This window comes from Dioszegia hungarica (assembly GCF_025882075.1).
Source record: "Dioszegia hungarica strain PDD-24b-2 chromosome Unknown MKK02contig_25, whole genome shotgun sequence".
In the NCBI taxonomy this organism is placed as follows: Eukaryota; Fungi; Basidiomycota; class Tremellomycetes; order Tremellales; family Bulleribasidiaceae; genus Dioszegia; species Dioszegia hungarica.
In genome coordinates, this window is record NW_026515779.1 from 287,329 (window position 1) to 311,054 (window position 23,726).

Below are 23,726 nucleotides of genomic sequence, written 5' to 3' on the forward strand. Positions count from 1 at the left end.
ACCTAGATGGGATATTTTCCATATGGATTAAGTCTCTGCGGATTGCTATTGGCGCGGATGACGGAATGAGAAATGTGTTTCAAATTCGATACGCTACGATAATATTGACACGTCATAGAGAACCAGCAGGTAGAGTACAAGTTCTCCGTAGTTCTACTAGCTTTCTCTTTTGTACATCTTTGCATCTATTGCGACCTGACTATACGTCGACAGCGGAGATGTATGACTGACCAAGAACCCATGTGTGATGCATCATGACTTGCATACACCCAGCGAGGTGTACGCGTAGCAATGAAGCAGACTGACAAGTCCGCTTGATGGGGCGTATGCCAGATCTTCGTATGGATAGATAAGAAAAGACTGCGGCTACGCAACCTACACTTTTGACCTGAATACGAAAGCCTGCAAGGATGACAGGGATCCAAATTAGGAGATGACAGTCTCTCTTGGCGGTGACATAATAATCCACGCATGACAGCGCATTACACTGTACACTGCTACGGCGGTAAGGGAGGAAGTGGCAGGATGGTTCGCTTCAAGGTGTGTCGACGTATAGTCAGGTCGCAATAGATGCAAAGACGTACAAAAGAGAAAGCTAGTAGGACTACGGTGAACTTGCACTCTATCTGCTGGTTCTCTATGACGCGTCAATATTATCGTAAGCGTCTCAACTACGAAACACTCAGCTCGCGTATGATGAGAAAGCGATACATTGGCTTACCTGGGAGCTCAGCTCGTCAATAAAGAGCAGGCGACAAGCTGGTGCCCCAGGTCTACAAAAGGGTTGCATTGCAGAAGGCGATTGTTCACGGGGAAGAAAGGACCAGGCCGAGACGTAAGCAAAACCAGTATAGAAGTGCGTCACGTGTCTAAGAAGTGGCAGGATGGTTCGCTTCAATCTGTGTGATCTGGAGGTTCAGCTTGTGTATGATGAAGAAGCGACAAGCTGATCCCCCAGGCCTACAAGACAGACTATATAGGAAACGACAGGTGTTTACTGAAGACAACTATCTAGGCCGAGACATAAGTGAAACTAATGTAGTCCAATCTACAATATACAAAGAGACAGCCCCGTACAGCAAGCCCCAACTCCATTCACCGCCTGAGACACTCCTCACTCTCCCGCCTAGACTGACACCGGTACTCAGCGGATTCCAACAGAAACTCCCTCCTATCAATGCTCTCTCTTATCGGAATAGCTGATGGGATCCGCTGAGAACTAGGGTCCAGATTCAGAAGTGCTAGAGGGAAGAGAGTGATTCACTTTCATCTGATATGTATATACGTCAGGGCGTGATCAGGTCTCGGTAGTCACCACTTCGCAGGCGATATATAGCTCGAGTATCTGAGGGAACGTACGTGGCTGCCTCTCCATCCGTACAGCTGGACTTGTTGCTGATCCGGCTGGGGTCTTCTTTCCTTTCATTCAATTTTCTGACAAGACTCAGTACTGCATCTGCTGACGCTCGCGGGAGTCCGGACTTGCGGACGGCATTGTACTGAGCTGACGGGACTCAGATGAGCCGCGGTCATTTTAATCCTATTTAACCACGCAAAGAGATACGATGCTTTCTCCTCAGCATCAAGACCACCCCATCGATATTGACGAAGAAATGTTGCGAAGAGCTATGGTATAGTCCACCAGGTATAGCCGAAGAATCTGTTCATTATAAGATTGAAAAGGTTGCCGTCTTTCAATACAACGGGCCTGCCCTACGTCGGGATGCTATCCTTAGAAAGACCTTATGGACCAGAGAAAGGGACTGATTGGCATAGGCTAGCGAGTGGACACTTGTGACTGGTCGACGGCTATGAGTGCTGATCGTGGACCTGGATTGTGGATGTGATGCTGGACTGTGAATGTGGGAGTGGTCTGCGGATGTGAAAGTAGACTGTGGAGGGGGAGGTCGCTTGGAAGAATCAAGTGTGCAAGCGGAGAGCCTTATATATCCCAGAGAGCCCTCTCCTCAACTCTGCCTCTCTTTCTCTACTATATCGGTTCGCCTTCGCCTATCCGATATAGGAGCGCTGTCCCCCTCCGCTGTCCCCCTGTCCGCTATCGGGGTCAGCCGCCCTGCTGCTCAATACAACCTTGATAGCGTCGCTTGACGGGATATACACATTCTGCCAACGTGTCCAGCGTCCAGACTACCCGTCGTGAGGGTACTGTAAGAAGTGGCAAAATAGTCTGCTGCAAGCTGTGTGATCTGGAGCCTCAGCTTGCTTATGATGAAGGAGCAACTACCAGTAGATAGACCGGCTCACCGCAGTAAACCTCTCGTCACTAGGTAGATCTCTGTCTTTATCTCTTCGCAATTGTCAACCTATGTAATACCCCGTAGACCTACCCAGAGAATGTAAGAAGTGGCAGGATGGTTCGCTCTAAGCTGGAGGCTCAGTTTGTGTATGATGAAGAAGCGACAAGCTGATCCCCCAGGCCTACGACAGACCATGTAGCAGAAGAGGTGTGATTACTAAAGAGAATCAACTAGGCCGAGAAATAAGTGAAACAAATTTGAACGAGTCAAGACTACAGCTTACAAAGAGAAGACTACAGTATACAGAGCGATGGCCCGGTGCAGCAAGCCCCGACTACATTCACCGCCTGAGACACTTCTCACTCTCCTGCCTAGACTGACACCGGTACTCAGCGGATTCCAACAGGAACATCCATGCAAATCGGCCACAGCTTCGTATCCCATACAACACAGCTGTCGACGTCCGCCAAGCAAAGCCTGCCGTGTCTGTGGCATGTATAGGTCATGCGGTACTCCCGGCACCAGACAACCTTCATGCCCGATCAACCTAAAAGCCATCCGACAGAAGCAATATTTAAATCAATACGAGTAAGGAGTGCGAGTGTGTACGACGAGTGGTCGCGTGCGGTAGTACAGCGCGGTCCGACCTGTGCGACGCGGGTGTTGCGTAGAACTGTTGACCATGGCTCTACCCTATCAGGCGCGCCCACGATGTAATCGGCGTCAAGTGGCGCAGCGTATTTTGGTCAGACTACGCCTGGGCATTCTTCCCGTGAGGGCAACTTCGTGCCGAGCTGCCACATGACGTAGTGGCAGATGCAAATCGGTCGGGCGGTCACACATCGAGAAGGGCTAGCTGTGATCAGCGACCTGAAGCCAAGTGACATCGAACCTGAGCATATTCATACCACAGTCCCAACCTCTCGCTGATATCAGGATTTTGTGCTTTCGCTGGCAGCTTGGAGGGCTGTCTCAATGTTTAGCTGGTGCTGTTGTCAACTACCAGGACCCGACTGATCATTGTCCACTGAAGATTGACGACTGCGCTAGCTGTGAGTAGTGTGATATCTTACCATGCGTAGAACCCGCATAGCATAGCAACTCCCAAGCTCCTACTGTGGGAATTGACGGAAAGTCGGGATTCGTCGGGTTATCTTGTCTTGGCGTATCTTGGCGGAGCTGGCGAAAGACGGCTTCAAGGCTGGATGCCAAGAAGGAAAAGTCGAGAAAGAGCGGGAAGTAGCGATATCCAGCAGGACGACGCTGTTGTAGACCTCCCGAATATAGTTTGGCCGTGCCAGCTAGACTTGTACCTTTTCCCATCGCATCTTTCCCACATCTCTTTAGATCTAGCTGAGCATCAACAGCAATCAGCAGGGGAAGTGATCAATATCCTGAACTGACTACCCCATTGATCGTACTGTGACGCAGGGGGCGAGTCACTACAAGGTGCTTGCGGGACATCGGGGACCATGTCATGAGATTACTTCTATCTGTACGTCGATGTCAGACGTCATTCGATGTCAGGCCAATTTCAGTCTGCCTTTCGCCCCGCTGCCAAGCGGCTGCATGAGCTTGTCATCTCTTGTTACCTCGTCCCAGCTCCGCAAGCATTGCCTAAAACCTCCTAGGACGCTGTAGTGACGTGGTCGCCACCCAAACCCAACACCTCACACGACCACTCTCCACGTAGCTGGCCAGCCCTCGCACAACCACTCGTCACTACACCACAAACTCACCCATACTCAAGGCAGGCGGAACAGGCGGGTCAGGCGGATCATAGCCGGGTCAAGCGGATCGGATGGAAAGGGGGTGTCGACAAGCAAAATCAGACATACATGATGCAGCCCATTTCGTAGGTAGAGATCCTTTTCCCACGGATATGAATATCATAAGTCTTTAGCCAAACAGACTCAGAGCTCAGCTCATTCGTATCTCACTCGCTACCCAGTTACCTTCACCTCGCCACTCTCTCTCAGACTCGACACCCACTCTGCTCGCCACTTGATCCCCCAAGCACATACACACCCATCACATCGACACTCCCAGCTAGTCCGTAGTAGTCAACCATGTACAGGTGTCACCTAGCTAGTAAACCGTTCTTGCCCCTGTCTCCAGTCAGTAGTCTTCTAGGGACGGCTTTCTGACAGACGCACATCAAGTCATTTCCTACAGCTCATCGAGGATTCATATTCGTTCCGGTCGACTACGTGAAAATTCAGCGGCTTAGTCATCAGGCGGTAAATCACCTCACCAATTCCCCTGTCAGTCGCTTTCTGGTAATGATTCTTACCTCTGGGCGTGCCAGCCTGACGAGGCTTCAAGCACTGGGTTGCATTGCCGATGACTGGTGTAGCTGGGTAGGTGTCAGGACATGTATGTTGGAATCCGCTGAGCACCGGCGTCAGTCTAGACGGGAGAGTGGGCAGTTTTTCAGGCGCTAGATGGAGTCGGGGTATGCTGTACGGGGCTGTCTCTTTGCATGTTGTAGATTTGACTCACTTACATTAGTTTTACTTATGTCTCGGCCTAGTTAGTTCTCTTCAGTAAATACTTGTCGTTTCCTATATAGTCTGTCTTGTACACAAGGGGGATCAGCTTATCGCTTCTTCATCATCCATCATACACAAGCTGAGTCCCCAGGGAAGCCGATGCATTACTTCTTCATCATTCACAAAGTGATCTCCCAGGTCGCCCAGCCTGAAGTGAACTATCCTTCCATGTCTTATATACCCAGAGACACCAGATATTGACAAAGAGAGCAATCCATGCGATGAGGTAGTAGCACGAGATCTACAGACCCAGTCACCATCGCTGGGATACCTCTTCGAGCAATACCTGGTGTGCGATGCGCATAGGTGGCGCATAGCAGTGGTACGTCGGGGAAAGCTGGATCAGAAATAGATCGGTCTACAACCTGCGACGGTGAAGCATATATATACAAGCAAGCCGTGGGTCTGTGCCTTCCCGAGGCAGCTTCCGTAGTCATCCTGCCTGTGTTGGAATCCGCTGAGTACCGGTGTCAGTCTAGGCGGGAGAGTGAGAAGTGTCTCAGGCGGTGAATGGAGTCGGGGCTTGCTGTACGGGGCTGTACCCTTGTAGGTTGTAGGCTTGACTCACTTTAATATAGTTTTACTTATGTCTCGGCCTAGTTAGTTGCCTTCAGTAAACACTTGTCTTCTGCTATATAGTTCGTCTTGTAGGCCTGGGGGATCAGCTTGTCGCTTCTTCATCATACACAAGCTGAGCCTCCAGCTTGAAGCGAACCATCCCTGCCTATTCTTGCAGCCTGGGTCTTGCACCGATCCTCAGCAAGCTCTCACACCTCAACGGCATCGCGCGCTAATTACGCTCATGGAGCGAGAATAATTGTCAATCACGATTCTTCGCTGAACACTTTGCTTTTTCATAGCTCAAGTCACCTCCGCAGCAAAGCTTGAGCTCATACCATCGAGGCCTATGGCTGGTAGATGAGACACGGTCTACAGGCTGTTGCTATACGGGTCTGCGCCACATCAAGGAGCAATTGGCTCTTGGTGCAGTGTGTTGGATTCCGATATATATAGCAACGCCGCCTGATCCCGGCTACGTGTACTCTGAGGTTTGCAGCGCTTGGAAGTATCATAGAACAGGACATTCTTATTGACTCAGGATGGAAAGCAGTCTTTCTTACCATAATTCGGCACCCGAGTCTACTTGGACATGTCGCATGGGGAGTGTTGGTATTGTTTCCTTGTCTAGGCTGGAAAAGAGCGGGGTGCCTTAGGCGGTAGTCGGGCTCGGGGTCTGATGTACGAGGCTGTATATCTGCATCCTTTGCACTGAACTCACTTCTATATCAGTTCTACGTATGTCACTGCCCATTCATTTATCTTTAGTAAACACTCGTCTTTCACTATATAGTCCGCCTTGCCTTGCAGGCCTGGAGGATCAGCTCGTCGCTTCTCTATCATGCATAAGTCGAGCCTCCAGCTTGAAGCGAATCATCCTGCCACTTCATGCAGAAACGACTCTATCGGGGTGTCAACCAATCACTATCTTTCAGCCTGAAACGATTGAGTTACAATCCGGGACACCAGGTTGATCAGCGCAGTACAGAGCTGCCCTCCTGGATGCTGGCATGAAACCCAATTGCAGATCGGCATCCCGTCGGCATAGCAGTATGTGAGTGACTTAGGCTATGAAAAGTGCCCACTGACCGCCAGGCGCAAGTCGAAAGCACACAATCCCGTGCATTTCAAGTTCGATACTGCAAAAGGCACATAGTAGGCGCTTTGTCCAGAATGTTATCAAATATCCTAGTCAACATGTCCCAGGAAAATGTGAGACAAATCACTGGCGCTCTTTTATCTAGACTTCAACTGTTACCTATTACAGCTGTACTACAGAGCCCGCGACGTATCTGGGTCCCGCTTGTCGCTGCCGCTACCTCGAGTATCATATATGTCAGATGAGTTTGGGCATTATCCCCGCACACCGGCAAGTAGTCCATCCTCCCACCTTTGATCCGCTACTTCTCCGACTCCAATTCCGTGCCTCCTGCAATAGTAGCTTACACCGCTGCCACACGCGGCAGCGACGCTTATGAAGCACCGAAATGTCGGACAGACTGTCATGCTTTGTCTACGCTACCGCTGTCTAAGCGTGATCCTAGCCCATCCAGTACAGCAATTCGCTTCCTTGCCAGCTCTTCCAGCCCATCGGCAGCGGCAGTTGGCTTGGATACCACCAGTGTGTCAACGGCAGATGCAAAGGATGTCTAAGTCAGCAGACCTTCAACCGGAGCTCACCTTTATATCCGAAGCCAACATGCTGGTACACCGTTCCCATGACCGCCAAAATACCTTTTGTGCTCGCAGCCAACGTGTTTGACCGGACCACACAGAAGCAATGACCGATAATCCGCCCAGGCCGAGGGCGGTCTGTGGAGAAACCAACTCCAATGGAGGAACATATGCCGCCCATGAGGCAAAAACTCCTCCGGCTGCCCCCATGTAGGTCTGGTAGAATATTGCCCTGGCGCGAGCTTGTGTGATGGGCACAATGTCTGCAACGAGCTGGGCGCGACGGTGGTGAATAGGTGAGATCAGGGTGGTCGCCTCGACTGGCGGGATGGAGAGCGATAGGGTCGAGAGACGATTGGTCATGACAGCGGAGCCGAATGGGCTCTCCGCCTGGCGAATGACGCGATCCGCCTCTTTCGAGAGATGGTCCTGCATCTGAAAGAGTTGTCCGGCTTCATAGACAAGCTGCGGTTAGCTGCATTCAACGGCGACATACCTGTCTTTCCACATCGCTAAAAGCCCCCTCGATTTCCCGGCCGAGCTCCTTTCCGACGTCATCGACCCGCAACCGGAGGAAGAGCGACAGCCACCCCAACCTTCCACTAAATGCCGACGCCATCCTGCTCGCGGCGTCCACCTTGGATGCCCCCACGCTCCCCTGGATCTGTCCGCCATCGATGGCTCGATTCGCCACGCTGAGATGGCGGGCGCGCATTGCCGCTGCGCTGGCAGCCGTCCGCAGGCTGTTGATCGTCCGCAACATCTGATTGGCCTTTTCGGTCTGCGCTTCCACGTTGGTGCGGACATCCTGCCGCGCCAGAGCAAGCGCCAGGTTGGGATGAGCCTGGGCTGCTGTCGCCAGCTCGGCAAGCAGCCTTTGGGCGGTGCCGACACCGGATTCCAGGAAGAGTCTCTGAAACTCATTGACGACGTCTGCTGATGGGGAATGTCCGCCCGAGCGCAGAGTATCGTATGCTTTGGTCGCAAGCTGCGCATCGGTAAAGATGATGCAACCGGTAAAGTTTGGACCGAGCACCGCCCGGAGGCGAGTGGATGTTGCGTCTCTCAAGGGCGTTTGTCCGTTGACAACGATGACGCTCCGCTGCTTGAGGAGGTCCGGGAGTGCGCGGATCTCGGCGACGTCGAGAAGCCGGTACGGGTCGACCACGATGACGGTAACATCCGAACGGATGAGGTGGGTGAGGGCACCAGGCCCAGAAATCTCGAAGAGGTCTGCCCCGCTTTGCTGAAGCCAACCTGATGGCAAGCCGAAGTGATTTGGTCCTTGTACCGTTTCAGAGCGGAATCTTGGATCAGCCTCGGACAGGTCAGCACTTACTCGAATTTTATTATTCCACTGTCTTTGGTCCGGCTTGTGACGAAGCTCGGTATTTCGGAGCCGTCACTGAATGGCGTTTGCAGGATTGCTGATACGAGATCATCTGGCGCTGATAGTGAGTCACCATAGACTATGATCAGCATGATATTGGCAGCCTGAGTCCTCGGACTCACTGGAGACCCTTGGCTTCCTGGGTCGGAGATCCGAAATTGCCTCGCGCAACCTATCCGCCCAGAATTGATCCCCTCCGACATCGTGCTCCAGAAGCTCAAGGCAATATTTGAGATCCTCAGCTGGGTCTCTGCGTATTGGCGGTACGTCCGGCTCAATGATAGCCGTTGATACCGAGCGTGGACCGCCGTTTGAAGGGGGGGAGATTGGGCGATGAGGGTGGCGCCGACGTGCAATGCTGCTTATCCGCCGCGGGGATGGTATTCGTGAAGCATGCTGCACCGTGAGGACTAGTCTTGCCTGCACCGTCCTGCTCATAGCGATAGAGATAGATAAAGAGATGCAGATATAGATTGAAAAGAGAGGCGCTTGGGTGGATATTTCAGCGCTGCGGTATGCGGCGATTGCCGAATATCTGAAACGCGACCGAGCACCCTGCGAACGCGTCCAACCCATCAACCTCCCAATATCTCCTCATACCGACTTCATGACCACATTCCGGGGCACCTAGACCCGACTTGCCGGTCCGCAGTCATTCTCGCGTACCGCTGCTGCCTCTTGAAACGCTCATCAGTTCCTCGCACTCGTAATCGGCCAGGGAAACCACCTGCTCCAATGCAGAGATCCGCCATGGCTGATCCGGGCTATGTCTCGTCGGGATCTGGAAGTGGAAGAGTGTCTGGGAGCGAGGGCGCTGATCGCAACAAGTAAGTGCTGATTCCTCACGTGGTAGGAGTGCTAACGCAGTCTCAGCATCGTCCTCAAAGTCGGGATGGTAGGCGATTCTCAAATAGGCAAGACGTCGTTGATGGTCAAATACGTTGAGGGGAGCTTTGAGTGAGTATGCTGGCGCTATGAAGCTGACTTTCAGCGAAGACTATATTCAAACGCTAGGAGTGAACTTCATGGAGAAGGCGATTACCATACGGAATACAGAGATTACCTTTTCGGTAGGTCAAAGTGAAGCTCCCGCTAAAGGCAGATATGGGACTTGGGCGGTCAACGAGAATTCGTGTCCATGCTTCCGCTCGTCTCGAATGACGCTGTCGCGATACTGTTCATGTTTGATCTGACTCGGAAGTCGACGCTCAACAGCGTCAAGGAGTGGTATAGACAGGCGAGGGGATTCAATAAGGTAGGACGAGCTAGAAAGCCGCTCACAATAGACCGCAATACCCGTCCTCATAGGCACGAAATACGACAAGTTCGCTACTCTCCATCGTGATGAACAAGAGGAAATTACAAAGCAGGCGAAACGCTTCTCAAAGGCGATGCATGCGCCTATCGTGAGTCACACGATGGACCCTGTGCTGATAGATCTTCTGCTCGACATCGCATGGCATCAACGTTCAGAAAATATTCAAGATTGTCCTCGCGAAAGCTTTCGATCTGAGAGTGAGTCCAACCTTGGCGCGATGCTGATTAGTGTGTGATACCCGAGATAGACGAAGTAGGAGAACCAATACTGCTGTATGTAGACGTGTAGATGATGTATTACTCGGGCTCTTATGCGGAATCTAACGCTCGCCACTGACTGCTGATCTTTCCGTGAATGCCTACTATCAGCTGTGACTAGTGTCAAACTCACCTCCTGCCGGAGTCTGCTGATTGCGCTCTCCCTGCGATCAAGGTTCCGGTCCATCTCGTCCAGGAGCAGCCGAATGGCATCGCGCTCGCGGGTCGACTGGGCTGTAATCTGCTTGTCGAGGAGCGAGCCCGGCCTTGCAGGAGTATCCTTGCCTTGTAACCTTCTCATCGCATCCGTGGGAGTGCTGTCCGTGAGTGTCTCTGATACCTCACGCAGGCTGTCTAGGTGGCGGGGATCGATCTGTTGAGAAGCGATACGACCCACAAGCCGTGTCGAGCGCTTGGTCGACTGAGTGATTGAAGTCGAATGGCGGAGCATACTTGGCTGGGGTTTGGGTAGTGGTGTGGACGCGGATGTCGCCGGGATTGCGGTCGAGAAGGGAGGAATGCCATGATCATCCTGGAATGATTAGTGCGAATGCGGGGAATTCTCACCCTCCATGCTGCGCCACATGAGCACTCTATGAGCTTCTCAAGCTCCTGAGGCGTCAGCTAGTCCTAATCATTCGCAGCCTGACATACCTTGGTGTACTGTTTGTATCTCTCGATGATCTTGTACTTCTCTTCGTTGTCCCTGGCGGTGAGATGACGCAACGGTTGCGGCTTACTTTTGCGATTGAGCCAACAGATCCTCGCACGTCTCCCACTCACTGCGGACCGCTTCGATGTCTTGGCTGTCGCTGATCGCCATATTGATTGTCTGTGATGATATGTTTACGCATGATGCCACAGAAGGCATGGGTAGCGACGTCGTAGATGGCGTAGAATGTTAGCCAACCCTACGACATCTCCGCGTGTTTCGGTTGTTTAATCTGAAACGTGGGTTGAGGCAAGTCCGTGCGGCCGAGGACAGCAACCAGAAGCAAGCCAAGATTTTCGATCCCCTTGATTCTGCATTGTCCGGCTGCAATGGGTAACGATCAGTCCCAAGCCAGTACCCAGCAGGGCGAGAAGGTGCTGGATTACTACGAGCTACTGCAAGTGTCGGAAGAAGCGACCGGGGAAGAGATCAAGAGGGCCTATCGCAAGCTAGCCGTGAGTGCCCTACTGAGATGAGACTGATTTCCAGCTCGTCCATCATCCAGACAAGAACCCAGACCGAGTGGAAGAGGCCACAAAATTCTTTGCAGATCTCCAGGCGGCATACGAGATCCTCTCTGATCCAAACGAAAGAGCATTCTACGACTCGCATCGAAATACGACCGTCATCACCGACGAAGATCTGTATGACCATGTACGCTCAGGGAAGACCAAGGAGGATGTCAAGCGGCGGCAGGGAGAGCCAGGGGTCAGGCTGGAGCAGCTTATGCGCTTCTTTGAGCCGAAGCTGGGCAAAAGGCTCGATGACAGCAACGAGGTGAGTGCTATTATCACCTTTGCTGAAACATAGGGATTCTTCTCAGTGTATCGGAATCTCTTTGCACTCCTGGCATCGGACGAAAGCCTTCACTCCAGCGAGGCGATAGTGTACCCATCATTTGGCGATTCGCAGACTCCATACGCTCCCCCGCCCGGTATGCCCCGCGCGGAACGTCTCTCGCTGCCCTGGGTTCGTGACTTTTACGCGGTCTGGACGGAGTTTGTCACCTCGAAGGGGTTCGAGTGGGTGGGGAAATGGGACGTCGAACGGGGGGATGACCGTGGCATCAGGCGATTGATGGAGAAGGAGAACAAGAAGGTCCGCGAGGACTATCGGAGAGAGTACAACGACGCAGTCAGAGTGAGTTGGATCTTGATGGCGCTCACACAGAAACTCGCCTTGTTCATACAAAATCGCGATCCCCGCTACAAATCCTACCTCAAGACGCAGGCTCAACGAAAGTCGGCCGCCAAGGTCGCTCCTGCGCAGCCCATACCAGCCGCTCGTGCACCATCCCCGACGGACGACTTTGAGGAGCAGGATTGGCAACGTCTCCGGCATAGCAGCGACGAAGAAGGGAGTGAGAACGAGGGGGAGGAAGAGGCATTAGAGTGCGTTGCGTGCGCAAAGACATTCCTGTCCGAAGCGAGTTGGGCGAATCATGAGAGGAGCAAGAAGCACAAACAGGCTGTGCATAGGTGAGTAGGAGGTCAACGACGCTGACAAAGATTGCGGCAGGAGATGGCATTTGAGGATGAGGCGCTCGACCTCTCACGAGATCAATCTGATGAAGAGGAGTCGAACGGGGGTGAGCAAGGTCTGGAAAGGGGTATGGCGGATCTGTTACTCGATGAAGAGTGAGTGAGATCTCGGCGGAGCTGATTTGCAGCGCGGGCGCAGACGTGGCGGGTGATGCTGCGATGCAGGGCAAGGTCGCAGTTACTGAGGATGCTTTCGAAGAAGCCAACGAACCGGACCCAGAATCGGACCACCTGCTCGAGCCGGGCGCCGCCGAAACGGCTGAATTGCCAGCCATAGCGACTACCGAGAAGGCTTCCGGGGCGACGCCAGTCGAACGGATGGAAGGGCCATCGAAGCGAGAGAAGCGTCGAGCCAAAGAAGCCCAGAAGAAGGCGGAGGAGGCGGAGAGGCTGAAAGCGAGTAAGGGGAGGAACGGCCGGCAACAAACGGAATCCGATCTCGCTCCTGATCATGGAAAGGGAAGTCGGAGGGGGAAGCCGCCGTCGAGGAGTGAAACGCCTATCCAACTGGCGAAACCACCTCAGGTCAAGATGAAGAAGAAAGCTGCCGAGGCAGTCCCTGAAGTCACTGAGCTGGATTTGCAGAAGGTGATCCGAGGCATCGAGGACAAGTGTGAAAAGCTCGAAGATCGATGGGCGAGCGAGTGGACCAGTAAGTTTCACCAACATAATAGCTGATGGCAGACATAATGGCAAAGATATCTTCTATACAGACTATCCTCTGCCTTGGTTTGGGCCGAGTGTATACGGATCGAACTGCGCAGATACAATTGGCTTTGATTTTGGTTCTGTCCAGAAAATTCAAGGTATGTTCTCGCGGAATCTCGCTTACGAATAGGTCCCTATATCGGCTTTCGATCCAGTCTGGGACAACTACGACCAGCAAATACTGAGGAACTTACAGGTGGAAGTCTTGCAGGAGAATCTGGTGCGTTCACGTTGCGAGCCGCGCTGACGATAGATGGGTCGGCATCGACTTGACCAGCCAACTCTGATGTACATGCCACATACTGGCAAGCCTCTATACGAATCGATCTTGTCCACCAACTATTCTCCATCCCTGACCGCCCACGTCCTCCTCGGAAACGATCTAGCAGATTACGTCCCACATACAGCTCGCCCGACCAACACCGACTTTGAGAAGCCAAAGAAGAAACGCAAAGACAGAACGCCTGCGTCTGTCCCTCCAGATAGTGTACTTGGGCGGCTCGGTGAGTACATCTATGGTCTGCGCTGATGGCAGTTCCCCATCTGGAGGTATTGTCACTGTCCGAATTGCCCGACACAAATCTACCTGGATTCGCTAGAGCTTTCCTATCAACATCCTTTCAGTCACTCCCCGAGGCAAAGAGCGCAGACGTGGACTGGGTGACACCATTACCGGACGTGGTATGGCCTCCAGATGACGGGGAGGTAGTGTAATTGAGCATCATGCGACTTTTCCGTCGGACGTCGGGTCAAGTTGTAACAGCATTGTGCTCTACTTCGCTTTTTCAAAGCATCTCAGATGATGTCATGGTTGTTTTTGTTTCGCGTGTTTCGCGTATTGCGAGAACTATTCAAAGCTGTATACGTTTTGTCAGTCCTTCACACCTATTTGACATGCTTGGTGGACCGTCGATCCGCCTCTCAGACATCAGCACAAGAGGCAGGTCCACCCCACCCTCGATCCGCAGCAATGCATCTGCCTCGACATCCCGCACCAGGGTTTCTCCGATCTCCGCTCGTCTCAAACATGCTTTTCAGCACCGATGGGTCGCATGGATACCGCCAAAGCTTGCGTGGAACAGTCTCAAGCCTGTCATTCGCTCATCTGTAGCTGTGCGTGACTCCATTGACACCGCTAATGATAGCTGTGGCTGTGCTGGGTACTACAGCTGGTCCCTCAGTCGGAGGTCGCTCTCGGATATGCCGCTTTTTTCGTACTAATTGTCACAATCATCATTCCTCCATGGCAGCCGGTTGTGCAGAACCTTGAGGCATATGCCAACTTGCTATTCTTCTGCGGGATCGCTTGGGCTTGGGTCAGCATCCAGCAATGCGACGTTTTGACTGACTGTGGGCTGACCGTTCAGTCTTGCCTGGCCATCTTCATCGCCAGCAGAGTGCGCCTACCGACGGATCCGAGCCAGGTGATAGCTGCTCAGCAGAGACTGTGAGCTCTACAAGGCTTGAAAAGCAGGCTGATAACGCAGTGCGTACCTATCGAGCGACACGCGGGCTTTCCAGCAACGATTAGTGAGTTCCTGGCGGATCGTGCTGATGAGATCTACGATGGCACGTACGTCGACGCCCGGGCTTCAGTGGTTTGCGCAGTGTTCCTCTCGGCCGGTGCTGCTCTCCTGCTATGGTACAAGCTAAAGACGCAACCGAGCCCGGCGACTATGCCAATAGTGCTGGCGATCATTCTGGCGGATGTTGTAAGTACAGTGCGGAGGTCAACGCTCATCGCAGTGCCTCACGACTGCCCACTACTACCCCACGGCCCAATATACCACAGGGCTCCTCTTCTTCCTCCCGATGGTTGTTGCCACAGGTATTTGCGTGCTCGCCAGCGTCACCGTCTTTCCAGAATCCGTCGGACATTCATTCCGGGGCAAATTCTCCGGAGTACTCAACCCGCTTTCAATAGCAGTCGGATCCGTCGAAGACCTTTTCGCCGAGTCGGAATCAAGCCCTATACCTGGCGACGACCTGGCGAGCGAGGATCCGGCGGTCCTGAAACGACTGGAAGATTGGGCCGACAAGAGCAAAATCATTCGGGCCCAGCTGCTCGCTAGTCTTGCCGGTATCCCACCCCTTCGAGCGCAACAGAGGTACTTGCAGGTCGACTTTAGCGTCAGTCGACTTTCTGGCGACCAGCTGCGCGGCCTGTTTGACAGACTCGCAATACTTCAGGCTCGGTCGTCGGGGCTAGCTTTCTTCTTTGACATTCTGGTCAGCAACGCAAAACACTCACATCTCGACTCTTCGATACACAATGTTCGCCAATTCATGGATAGTCAACCCTCTACTCGACCCGGCTCGGTCAAGGAAGGGCATGGCCATCGGCACTTGCCAGGCTTTTTACACCGAAAATCATCGCCCGCTGGTCTTGGCCATTCGCTGCGGGATAGCCACGTCTCTCTTATGGACCACCTCCGACGATCTCAGCAGCCGGTCGCTTTTTATGAAAGCTTTACCTATATGGAGCTCGAGAAGAATTTTGATCAGTAGGTATCGGTTTGATCTGCGCTGACGCAGACACACCCCCAACGTACTCGCTCACCTTGACTTACTTGCTGCCGGGAGTCTACCGCTTGTGCGTGCATGCCAGGCCGCGCTCCTAGCTGGGGCGAAGTGGTCAGTCTCGATAGACAAGAAAACCCGGACCTCCATCGAGCCAGTTGTCAAGACACTGCGGATCGCCCTGTCGGAGTTCCATGCGCATCGGACGGAGATGATCAAGCCCTTTTGGCACATTTTCGACCCCAGCGCGGCTCAAGATCCGGACTCGCGATTTGTACGTACCCCTCTTGGAAGTAGCTGATCCCCAGACACATCATCGAGGGTTATTTCAAAACTTCTGCGCCCAGTATCACCTGGTATGTACACGCATTGTCAAGCTGAAGCGCAGATTGAGTTTTCCGAGTCCCTTCTCGACCTTCTAGATCATATGCAAACACTCGACGATGTGGCCGGGCCAAAACGCCTGTGGTACCCGAAGCCGATGAAGCTATTGGAGCATTTTCGTCGTTCGCATCAGGATAGGCATGTGACTGATGGCGAGGACGAGCACGAGAATGACCGTGAGTGCAAATCCTGGCCAAGCTCACCCATAGCCGCCTTCAACAGTCAAGTCGACGACGCCCTAGGCCTCGGGGAGGCGAAGCGGCGGAACCCCGAATATGCTCCATTCGACAGCTCATTCCTCCGCCTGATTGCCAAGATTGCATCCGTCAGCGACCTGGCCCATAACCGTAGCCTGATGTACGCACTGAAGGCAGGAGTGATGACCGCCCTCACCACATTACCGGCTTTCCTGATGTGAGCTCGACCTTGGGCTGCACGCTGATTCAGTTCTTCTGGTTCCTTCTACTATTACAATCGAGGAATCTGGTCTACCATAATGGCTCAACTGAGTAAGCCAACAGACAGAGTTGTGCTGACGAGCAGCTCTCGCCGTGTATTCGGTGAGCCGTACCAAGCTCACCACTGATATCAGGGTGACACTACCTTTGCGCTCGTTAAACGGATTGTCGCCACCTTCTGGGGAGGCGTATTGGGCACGCTCGTATGGTATGTTGGTCTACAGCACTGCTAATTCTAGGTACATCGGCTCCGGCAATGGTAGTGGAAACCCCGTGAGCTGAATCTTTGGGTCCGCTAATGATAAGTACGGGCTCGCCGCGGTATCACTAGTCGCCTTCCCCATGGCAATGTTCTTCAGAATACATTTCCCCGGCAATATCCTCACATCTATCATGGGGCCTACCACATTTGTCCTGGTTATTGGCTACGTGAGTATCGGACAGGGCTTTGCTGATGAAAAGTCATATCTGAATGGCACATTCGTTCAATTGACAGACACGACGTGGGGCTTTGACGTGGCTTGGCGAAGATTCGTCACAGTGTCCATCGGGATCACGGCGGCCTGGCTATTCTCCTATCGTAAGTGCACAGACTGACCAGCTGACCTAGTTCCTCCTTCGTACTCTGCTCGGCGAGCCATTCGGTACACCCACTCCCAAAGCATCGCAGCGGTCGGCACAATTCTCTGTGATATACTGTCTCATGCCAACGATCACCACCGGCACATCAATGAAGACACCGACATCTTGCAGAAGCTTCTAACCTGGCGGACGAAATTGAGCAAAGTGAGTCATCCTGAGACTCTGCTAATTCAGCTTCCCGTCCAGCATATGCATGCCACATACGAATACTCATTAAAGGGGAAATGGCCGGAAGATCGTTATAAGGTACGAGTCAATTCGACCTGGCTGATTGTAGGCACTGCTCGAAGCGTTGCAAGACGCACTTTCGTTATTGTCCCAACTTCACCACATCTTGAATCAGCTGGACAGACCATGGAGCAAGGCACTACTGCAGCGCACCCGGCTATCTGAGCACGCCTTTATTGGGGATCTTCTGGCCGTCATTACTATATGCTCCACCGCTTTGAAGTCGGAGACTCCCCTGCCTCAAATTACGCCTTCGCCACTGGTTTCAAGATTTGTGAGTTTCGCACTGAGCTAGCTAAAGGCAGCGGAAAGGTCCAGTGAGGGGTATTGAGATCCCCCATTCGGACGAGCTCCCAACCCTAGTTACCATTGAAGGTGAGTGTGACCGAGAACACTGCTGATTAGTCCTTCAATCTGAAGAATACTTGCGTTACGCATTGGCGGTCACCACCACCTTTTCGCTTCTCGCCCGACTTGACAGGATAGTGGTCATTTGTAAGACTCTGCTGGGAGAGAGCTATCACATCTCGGGGCTACAATTTGACTAGACTTCCCATCCTTCGATAGACATTGCCAGAGCATGAAGATCGATGAGATACGAGTTGAGTTCCGAAGATGATTCCTTGCACTGCAGTTCAAGCATGACCTTGTAGTCGTCGAACGAGAACATTGGTGTTCCCTCTTGGATCGTGTCGAGAATGTACTGGCATTAGTTCGGTCTTTCGAGGACTTGCCTTGGGTCCGCGCTGCCACAGATCCCAGTACGTCAAAGATCGAGCGAGAACTTCGTCCCCTCCGTCAATGCCAGTCAGGCATTGCTGCACCGAGAATATGTTGCGCTTGATCTTTTCCACGCCGGCCGCACTGACAATTTTGATCAAGCGAGCCCAGTGGATGAAGAGGTGATCGACGAGGTAGCTAAGGCCGCGGAAGATGAAGCTTGGGTCAGCCGTGTCAACGGTTGGCTCACCTCCTATCTTCTTTGGAGAGGGTACGACCGGTAATCTCCTCGAGCTCAATTAGGCTGGAGTTCAAGTCAACGACATCTGGATCGAGTTCGAGCGCTTCGCTGGCGAGATCATAATCGCCCTGACATTAGCTGAGCCTTGCGAGGACGTACGCTTCGCATAGCTGCGCCCAAGTTGCAGATGACTCGACCGCGGACTTCGAGGCGGATCGTATTGAGCACCATCTCTGCGAGTTGCTCATAGGTCTGGATGATGGCATCGAAACGTCTATCGTTAGACAAGTCTATGCTGTACTCACTGCATCATGGCTCGAGTAAGCGGCAACTTGGGTCCGTCATCCATGGCAGTCTACAGTCAGCATTGTCAGGGCATCGCTTACAGTTTGACCGTCTTCTGCTTCGATGTCGAGAAGCGAGTCGATGAACCAGCGCTACTGTCAGCCGAGCGACGACCGTACATACCAAGCTTTCGGCGAGATGCCCCAACGCTTCCACCTTGCGAGGCGAGCTGATGAGCTCTGTTTCGTGTAGTGGCTTGTCCATATCCAGACCGAGCTTGATCTCTCGTAGGCAGAGTAGGCCAAGTTCGTGCTTGTCGGAGGGCTATATCAGCTCTGGATAGTATGGACTCACAATGACCGCCTGCACTTCCGACAGGAGTTGTATGACATCTTCGCGCTGAGCCCAGGTCGCTGGCGAGGACAAGGAGGCATCTCGTAATGATGCGAGTTCTACATTAGCGACGTCAGATCGGAGCTTACCCTTGAAGCGCCCGCTGCACTGCTGATAGTACTGGACGATGACCCCTACGATCAGTCGACTGTAGTTCTCCCGGTGGAAGGGGGTGGTCTGCAGCATGACGCAGAGGTGATGTATGAGCGACATGACTCGGGAGCTGGATTTAAGCGGTGGCAATGGTACTGGGAGGCGCCGATCGATCTGGTAGGCGTCGTATCCGGAGACTGCCTGCTGGAAAGACGCAGTGACCCGCTCGTCGAGTTGTGGTAAAAAGACCTTGACGACAAAGTCTTCGAGTACAGTGCTGAACGAGCCGATTTCGTCTTGGAAACCGGGGGGGATGATGTGTTCGGCGCGTTCGATAAACGCCAGGGTAGGCTGGAAGAGGGTGGAGACGTTGAATGCGTTGGGCGGGATGAGGTTGCGATGCTTCGCGGATTCTTCGCTAGACTCTGGGGTAGCTTCGTGCAGAGCGACCAGTCCCGGGACCGAGGTTTTCAGGACTTGCTGCAGAGAGTCAAAGTCCTGCCCGTGCGTCCTGGTGTCGGTGTTGGAGAATTTGAACAGTTGCTGATATCAGCCGGGCCACGCTTGGACTCACCCTTTGCTTGTCCCTGGCCAATTTACCATCTCGGATGATTTCGTTCAGCGACATGTACTGGAGAGTCTCTGTTACAGACCCATCGTCCGCGAGGTAATTACGTAGCATGGTCCGTACCTGAATCAGCTCGCTCTAGAACATGACTCACCTCGGCCTGCATTGGCTTGTAGATCTCCACCACGGGTATGCGAAGCGTGGCGGACCCTTTGAGCGTTACGTCGCGGAACTCTCGGCGCTGCCGTCAGCGCGATCAAGGCCTCACTTACGGCTGAGATCCCTCGAGCGATCTCATAGGTGACACGGTGGCCTTCCAAAACCGCCACCAACTTGGAGTAGAGGGTCCAGAAAAGATCTCTGAGGATGGCGGCGTGATGCGGTGGGCCGACGACGTCTAACGACAAGGCGAGTATGGTCGTGCCGACGAGATTGGAAGGTTTGGTGTTGGCATTGACTGCTTCCTCCCGCCGCAGCTCGACTCGGCTATCCACCTCGTCTAGCGTTGTGTCGACCAGGGTGTGGATCTCTCCGCTTGCCCTCTGTACCATGCGGTCCATCGCGACGCCTAATCGCCCCATCACCGCTAACGCCTCCAAGACCGTCTCGATATAGCTGAAAGATTCAACTTCGGGACTGTGCGGCTCCTCATTCGCGATTGAAGCGAGCGACGCGGAGCCGGTCAGCCCCTGGCGCGCCGGAGCCTGGTTAGGCTGGAGGCCTGCGATATAGCGCGACCAAGCCGAGTCATGCGAGTCGGATAGGCGGGATGGGACGTCGTCCTTGAATTCGGCAACTGTAGTGAGCGAGATACAACAGTAACTTACGATCCTGCTGTCCGGGTGTGTAGGGCTGCCAGCGAGAGTCGCTATAAAAGGTTTTGAGGTAGATGTGATTGTGCAGTTCGTCGACGAGGATATCGGTAAGAGTCTATCAGCGCAGCTGTGCTGGAACGTACTGTTTCTTGAGATCGAAAGTAGCTCCGCAGTTCTGAGAGAGCGCCGAGCTCTTGGACATCCGAGCGGTTGATGGTCTTGAGACTGCGCACGAGGAGCGCAGCGGCTTCGAGGAATCGCTTGTCCCCGATGAGGGATTCGAGGCGATCCGGGACTTGCTTCAGATCATCACTGAGTAAGCACAGCTGGCAGCCAACTCACATTGTGTCCAAGATTGACACTATATCCCGTACCATCCGCTCGCGTGCTCTCACCCCCGCCAGTTCCCCCTTGCCCTTGCCAGCAAAGCCGTCCCTCGCCTCCGTCAACTCTGCTTTTGACCTCCGCACTTGCTCCTGTGCCCGACCGAGGGTAGTGAGGAAGGTTGCGTGCCCGGGTAGCGACGCCGCAAAGGTTTGGAAATGGGCCTGTACGGCGGCTTGGAGAGCGGAGGAGAGAGCTTCGTTGAGGCGGAGGAAGGAGGATATGGGAGGATGATTCGAAGATTGGGAGAGCAGCGACAGGGCGAGGGTAGAGGGGGAAAAGTCTGATTCCAGGATGAATGGCCAATCCTTTTTGATTTTGCGTAGGACCACATCAATGTCGCCAAACTCGCTCCCGTCTGGCGTCTCCAGGTCCCACGTTTCCTGCATGGGGGGTCGAGCGTGCCGGGGCGGTCTCTGGACCTCCTTTTGCCTTCCGGCCGCCATGAATGCGCCAACTGCGTTCCGCAGCTTGTCTCCGCTCGGCGCAGGGATCATGGTCGCTGCCTGCTTGGCCTCTGAGGTCTGCTGCCGCAGTTGGCTCCGCTGATTGCGGTCCGCTGCGAAGGGATCTGAGAACATGGCGGTATTTGGCGATGCCTGAGCAGGTGAAGCGATGGGCGAACCATAGTCGACGGAATTTGCGGAAGGCCGGCGAAGGTCTTGCGTCATGAGAGGACGGAGCTGAGCTCGTGGTGCAGGGACCTCATTGGGTACTCGGGGTGCATCCCTCAGGCGCGAGCGTGCTGGGCGAGCGGGACTGGTGCGAGAGGTGGGAGCGTCCTCGCTTGGGGGTCGAGCTGGCCTCGAGCTGGGTCCCGCATCGTGAGATGTGATGGGTTGAGGATTGGATATTTTGTATTTGGATGGGGGAGGTTGGCGCGACATGGCTGCTACAGGACTACTGTTCCCTACTGGTATATAGAGCACCTTGTAAGAGAGCGACAATCTCTCGTCGCTACCATAGCTCTTGACGTTGTCTTGACGTCGTGCGGGGCATGGCCAACTATGTAGTGTTTCGGGGATCGCCGACTTGGGAGTGACGTAATAGATAGCGAGATTCCCCCGGAACCTGGGCCTTTACCAGCAGCAGTCGAAAAGAAACGCGTCGACGCGTCGTGGCCTCGTTTCAGATCGTGTGCCATTTCCTCCTTTATTATATCCTGACCTCACCGTCAACGGCACACCGCTGTGTCGGCTCCACTTTGCGCACAGGTATAGAAGCGAAAGTATGATCATGCCAAGACTTTGCACAAAGGGCTCAGATCACGGGGTAAGACTTCTGCTGACGGGGGTCGCGTCGAGGCCTTTTTATTCTCCTCCATTCCTTCCTTCACTCAACTCACCCATCTCTCCAGTCTTTTCCTATCCTCGCCACCCTCCTCCCCTATAGCAAAGAGCAGGTCTCTTCGCCATCTCCTCTACCCTCTCTTGCCCAGCGCAGTACCTACTCGACCTCTCTTTTACGAACTACCCACGACATCATTCACGATGAACGCTCGCTGCTCGCTACTCGCTCTGGCCCTTCTCACCGGCTGCAGCGCTCAGTAAGCCCCTTTCACCCCCCAGCCTCTCGTGACGAAGCATGACTAACATCGCCTTAGCATGTCATTATGGTCGCCCAGTATGTACGGCTTTGACGAATCCTACGAGCCCGTCACTCCCCTAGCCAACAAGCCATTCGATCAATGGGTGAGTCCCAACCCCGACCCAGCTAATGATCAGTGGTTCCACGGCTACACCTACAAGCAACCACGCGAAGTCATGTCCATCTATCCCGGCCGCGACCTCACAGTCGAGCTCGCCTGCTCAAAATCCTACTCTACATTCGGCAACTCTCCCAGTCCCGATGGCTGTCCCGGCGACTCTGGCTCGTTCCACGCTGGCGGCGGAACGGGATCCTCCAGCGGCTGGTGGGGCAACAGCGAGTCCAACCTTATGGGCTGTGCTCTTGCTATTGCGCCCAAGGCCAAGGCGTCGGATGTCAGGCCCGAGGACTTTGTCGTGATGAGCGTTCAGGAGAATTGCGTCCGCCAACGCGACACTCCCTTTGCCATTCCCGCCAACCTTCCGTCGTGTCCGGATGGCGAATGCACGTGTGCCTGGTTCTGGCAGGGGAAGAACTCGGCGGCGGAGATGTACATGATTGGCTTCAGTGAGTAGCGGCTTGGCCATGGCTGACTTTAGGGTGTCGCGTAGAGAATGGCATGGCCACCGCTTTCCCTTCTCCCGCAAAGCCCAAGCGCGGTGCCATCTCCGGACCAACGCAGCCAATGTAGTGAGTTTTTAGCATGTCACAAAGCTGACTTTAGCTGGGCCAACGACCGCTCCAACCTGGACTACACCCCCGGCTGGGACGATAGACCCTCCTACAACTCCAAATTCGGTTGGCGGAACGGAGCGCAAACTTCTGCGTTTGCAGCCGGGAACGCCGGCGGCGGCACAACCCGGAGCAGCAGCACCCAAACCCGAACTTCAACCGGCTGGAACGACGACGCATCCTCCACATCCACTCGCGGTCCCCGCACCACTTCAACCAACTGGAATGACAACAAAGCAAACTCCACTTCGAGCGGTAGCCGGCCTACCCAGTGGAACCAGCACCTCGCGGAGGGTACCGCATCATCCTCCACGACTACGGCTGCATCCTCCACGTCGTCATCTGCGGCAGCGCCGACAAAGACCAAAGTGTGCCGCCGGGGTCATCTCAAGCGAAGGAGCCGGAATCACAGCTGAGATGGGGGATTATCTAGGGGATTTACGATATTACGAGGGGGTGACGATACGGGCTGAGCCCATGTGTATGAGGCGCAAGGGGGCGGCCTCCTTCCTGGTGTAGGGGGGTTTATACTATCTTTTATTAGGGTTTCCGCTGGCGGATGTGCATGTTTTTTTGGCGCTAGCGAAAGGTGGCGGTGCAGCGGTCTCGAGTGGCGGTCTTGATTGACCAGGCTCTGCTGATGCACTGATGTGCGCTGACGTCTTTGAGGGAAGCGAGCTCGTTGGTCGATCAGCAGCTCCGAGGAAT

The 23,726-nt window shown here is 53.9% G+C and overlaps 8 protein-coding genes across 8 annotated transcripts; 4 read left to right on the top strand and 4 right to left on the bottom strand.

The window, feature by feature from the left end:
• Positions 1-471: 471 nt before the first annotated feature.
• On the top strand, positions 472-1,203 carry MKK02DRAFT_30143 (uncharacterized protein; the record flags this gene model as incomplete). The annotated part of the gene is made up of 3 exons (XM_053087981.1): positions 472-540; positions 772-856; positions 959-1,203. 3 exons carry the CDS (start codon positions 472-474, stop codon positions 1,201-1,203), a joined length of 399 nt encoding a protein of 132 aa, XP_052942067.1.
• A 2,072-nt stretch (positions 1,204-3,275) lies between these two features.
• MKK02DRAFT_30144 (uncharacterized protein) lies at positions 3,276-3,722 on the bottom strand (the record flags this gene model as incomplete). The annotated part of the gene is made up of 2 exons (XM_053087982.1): positions 3,276-3,611; positions 3,663-3,722. The coding sequence occupies 2 exons, from the start codon at positions 3,720-3,722 to the stop codon at positions 3,276-3,278; spliced, it is 396 nt and encodes a 131-aa protein (XP_052942068.1).
• A 3,046-nt stretch (positions 3,723-6,768) lies between these two features.
• On the bottom strand, positions 6,769-8,870 carry MKK02DRAFT_40595 (uncharacterized protein; the record flags this gene model as incomplete). Its single annotated transcript, XM_053091169.1, has 6 exons — positions 6,769-6,797; positions 6,891-7,017; positions 7,049-7,507; positions 7,539-8,349; positions 8,382-8,511; positions 8,555-8,870. The coding sequence occupies 6 exons, from the start codon at positions 8,868-8,870 to the stop codon at positions 6,769-6,771; spliced, it is 1,872 nt and encodes a 623-aa protein (XP_052942069.1).
• A 433-nt stretch (positions 8,871-9,303) lies between these two features.
• MKK02DRAFT_20710 (small monomeric GTPase) lies at positions 9,304-10,038 on the top strand (the record flags this gene model as incomplete). The annotated part of the gene is made up of 6 exons (XM_053086303.1): positions 9,304-9,389; positions 9,424-9,502; positions 9,535-9,687; positions 9,719-9,838; positions 9,870-9,947; positions 9,979-10,038. Coding segments are annotated over 6 exons (576 nt in total), but the record flags the coding sequence as incomplete, so codon positions are not given.
• A 31-nt stretch (positions 10,039-10,069) lies between these two features.
• Positions 10,070-10,830, bottom strand: MKK02DRAFT_40597 (uncharacterized protein; the record flags this gene model as incomplete). Its single annotated transcript, XM_053091170.1, has 5 exons — positions 10,070-10,108; positions 10,141-10,539; positions 10,575-10,619; positions 10,662-10,713; positions 10,748-10,830. The coding sequence occupies 5 exons, from the start codon at positions 10,828-10,830 to the stop codon at positions 10,070-10,072; spliced, it is 618 nt and encodes a 205-aa protein (XP_052942071.1).
• A 218-nt stretch (positions 10,831-11,048) lies between these two features.
• MKK02DRAFT_19928 (uncharacterized protein) lies at positions 11,049-13,497 on the top strand (the record flags this gene model as incomplete). Its single annotated transcript, XM_053086176.1, has 9 exons — positions 11,049-11,174; positions 11,209-11,496; positions 11,530-11,859; positions 11,890-12,197; positions 12,228-12,356; positions 12,389-12,912; positions 12,945-13,066; positions 13,099-13,188; positions 13,222-13,497. 9 exons carry the CDS (start codon positions 11,049-11,051, stop codon positions 13,495-13,497), a joined length of 2,193 nt encoding a protein of 730 aa, XP_052942072.1.
• Positions 13,498-17,744: 4,247 nt separating this feature from the next.
• Positions 17,745-21,370, bottom strand: MKK02DRAFT_35306 (uncharacterized protein; the record flags this gene model as incomplete). The annotated part of the gene is made up of 14 exons (XM_053089144.1): positions 17,745-17,881; positions 17,931-18,139; positions 18,171-18,289; positions 18,321-18,435; positions 18,467-18,516; positions 18,548-18,598; positions 18,630-18,770; positions 18,801-19,475; positions 19,507-19,623; positions 19,655-19,741; positions 19,773-20,296; positions 20,328-20,430; positions 20,459-20,614; positions 20,690-21,370. The coding sequence occupies 14 exons, from the start codon at positions 21,368-21,370 to the stop codon at positions 17,745-17,747; spliced, it is 3,165 nt and encodes a 1,054-aa protein (XP_052942073.1).
• Positions 21,371-22,303: 933 nt separating this feature from the next.
• On the top strand, positions 22,304-23,434 carry MKK02DRAFT_40600 (uncharacterized protein; the record flags this gene model as incomplete). The annotated part of the gene is made up of 4 exons (XM_053091171.1): positions 22,304-22,390; positions 22,424-22,853; positions 22,886-22,976; positions 23,011-23,434. The coding sequence occupies 4 exons, from the start codon at positions 22,304-22,306 to the stop codon at positions 23,432-23,434; spliced, it is 1,032 nt and encodes a 343-aa protein (XP_052942074.1).
• Between the last annotated feature and the right edge of the window lie 292 nt (positions 23,435-23,726).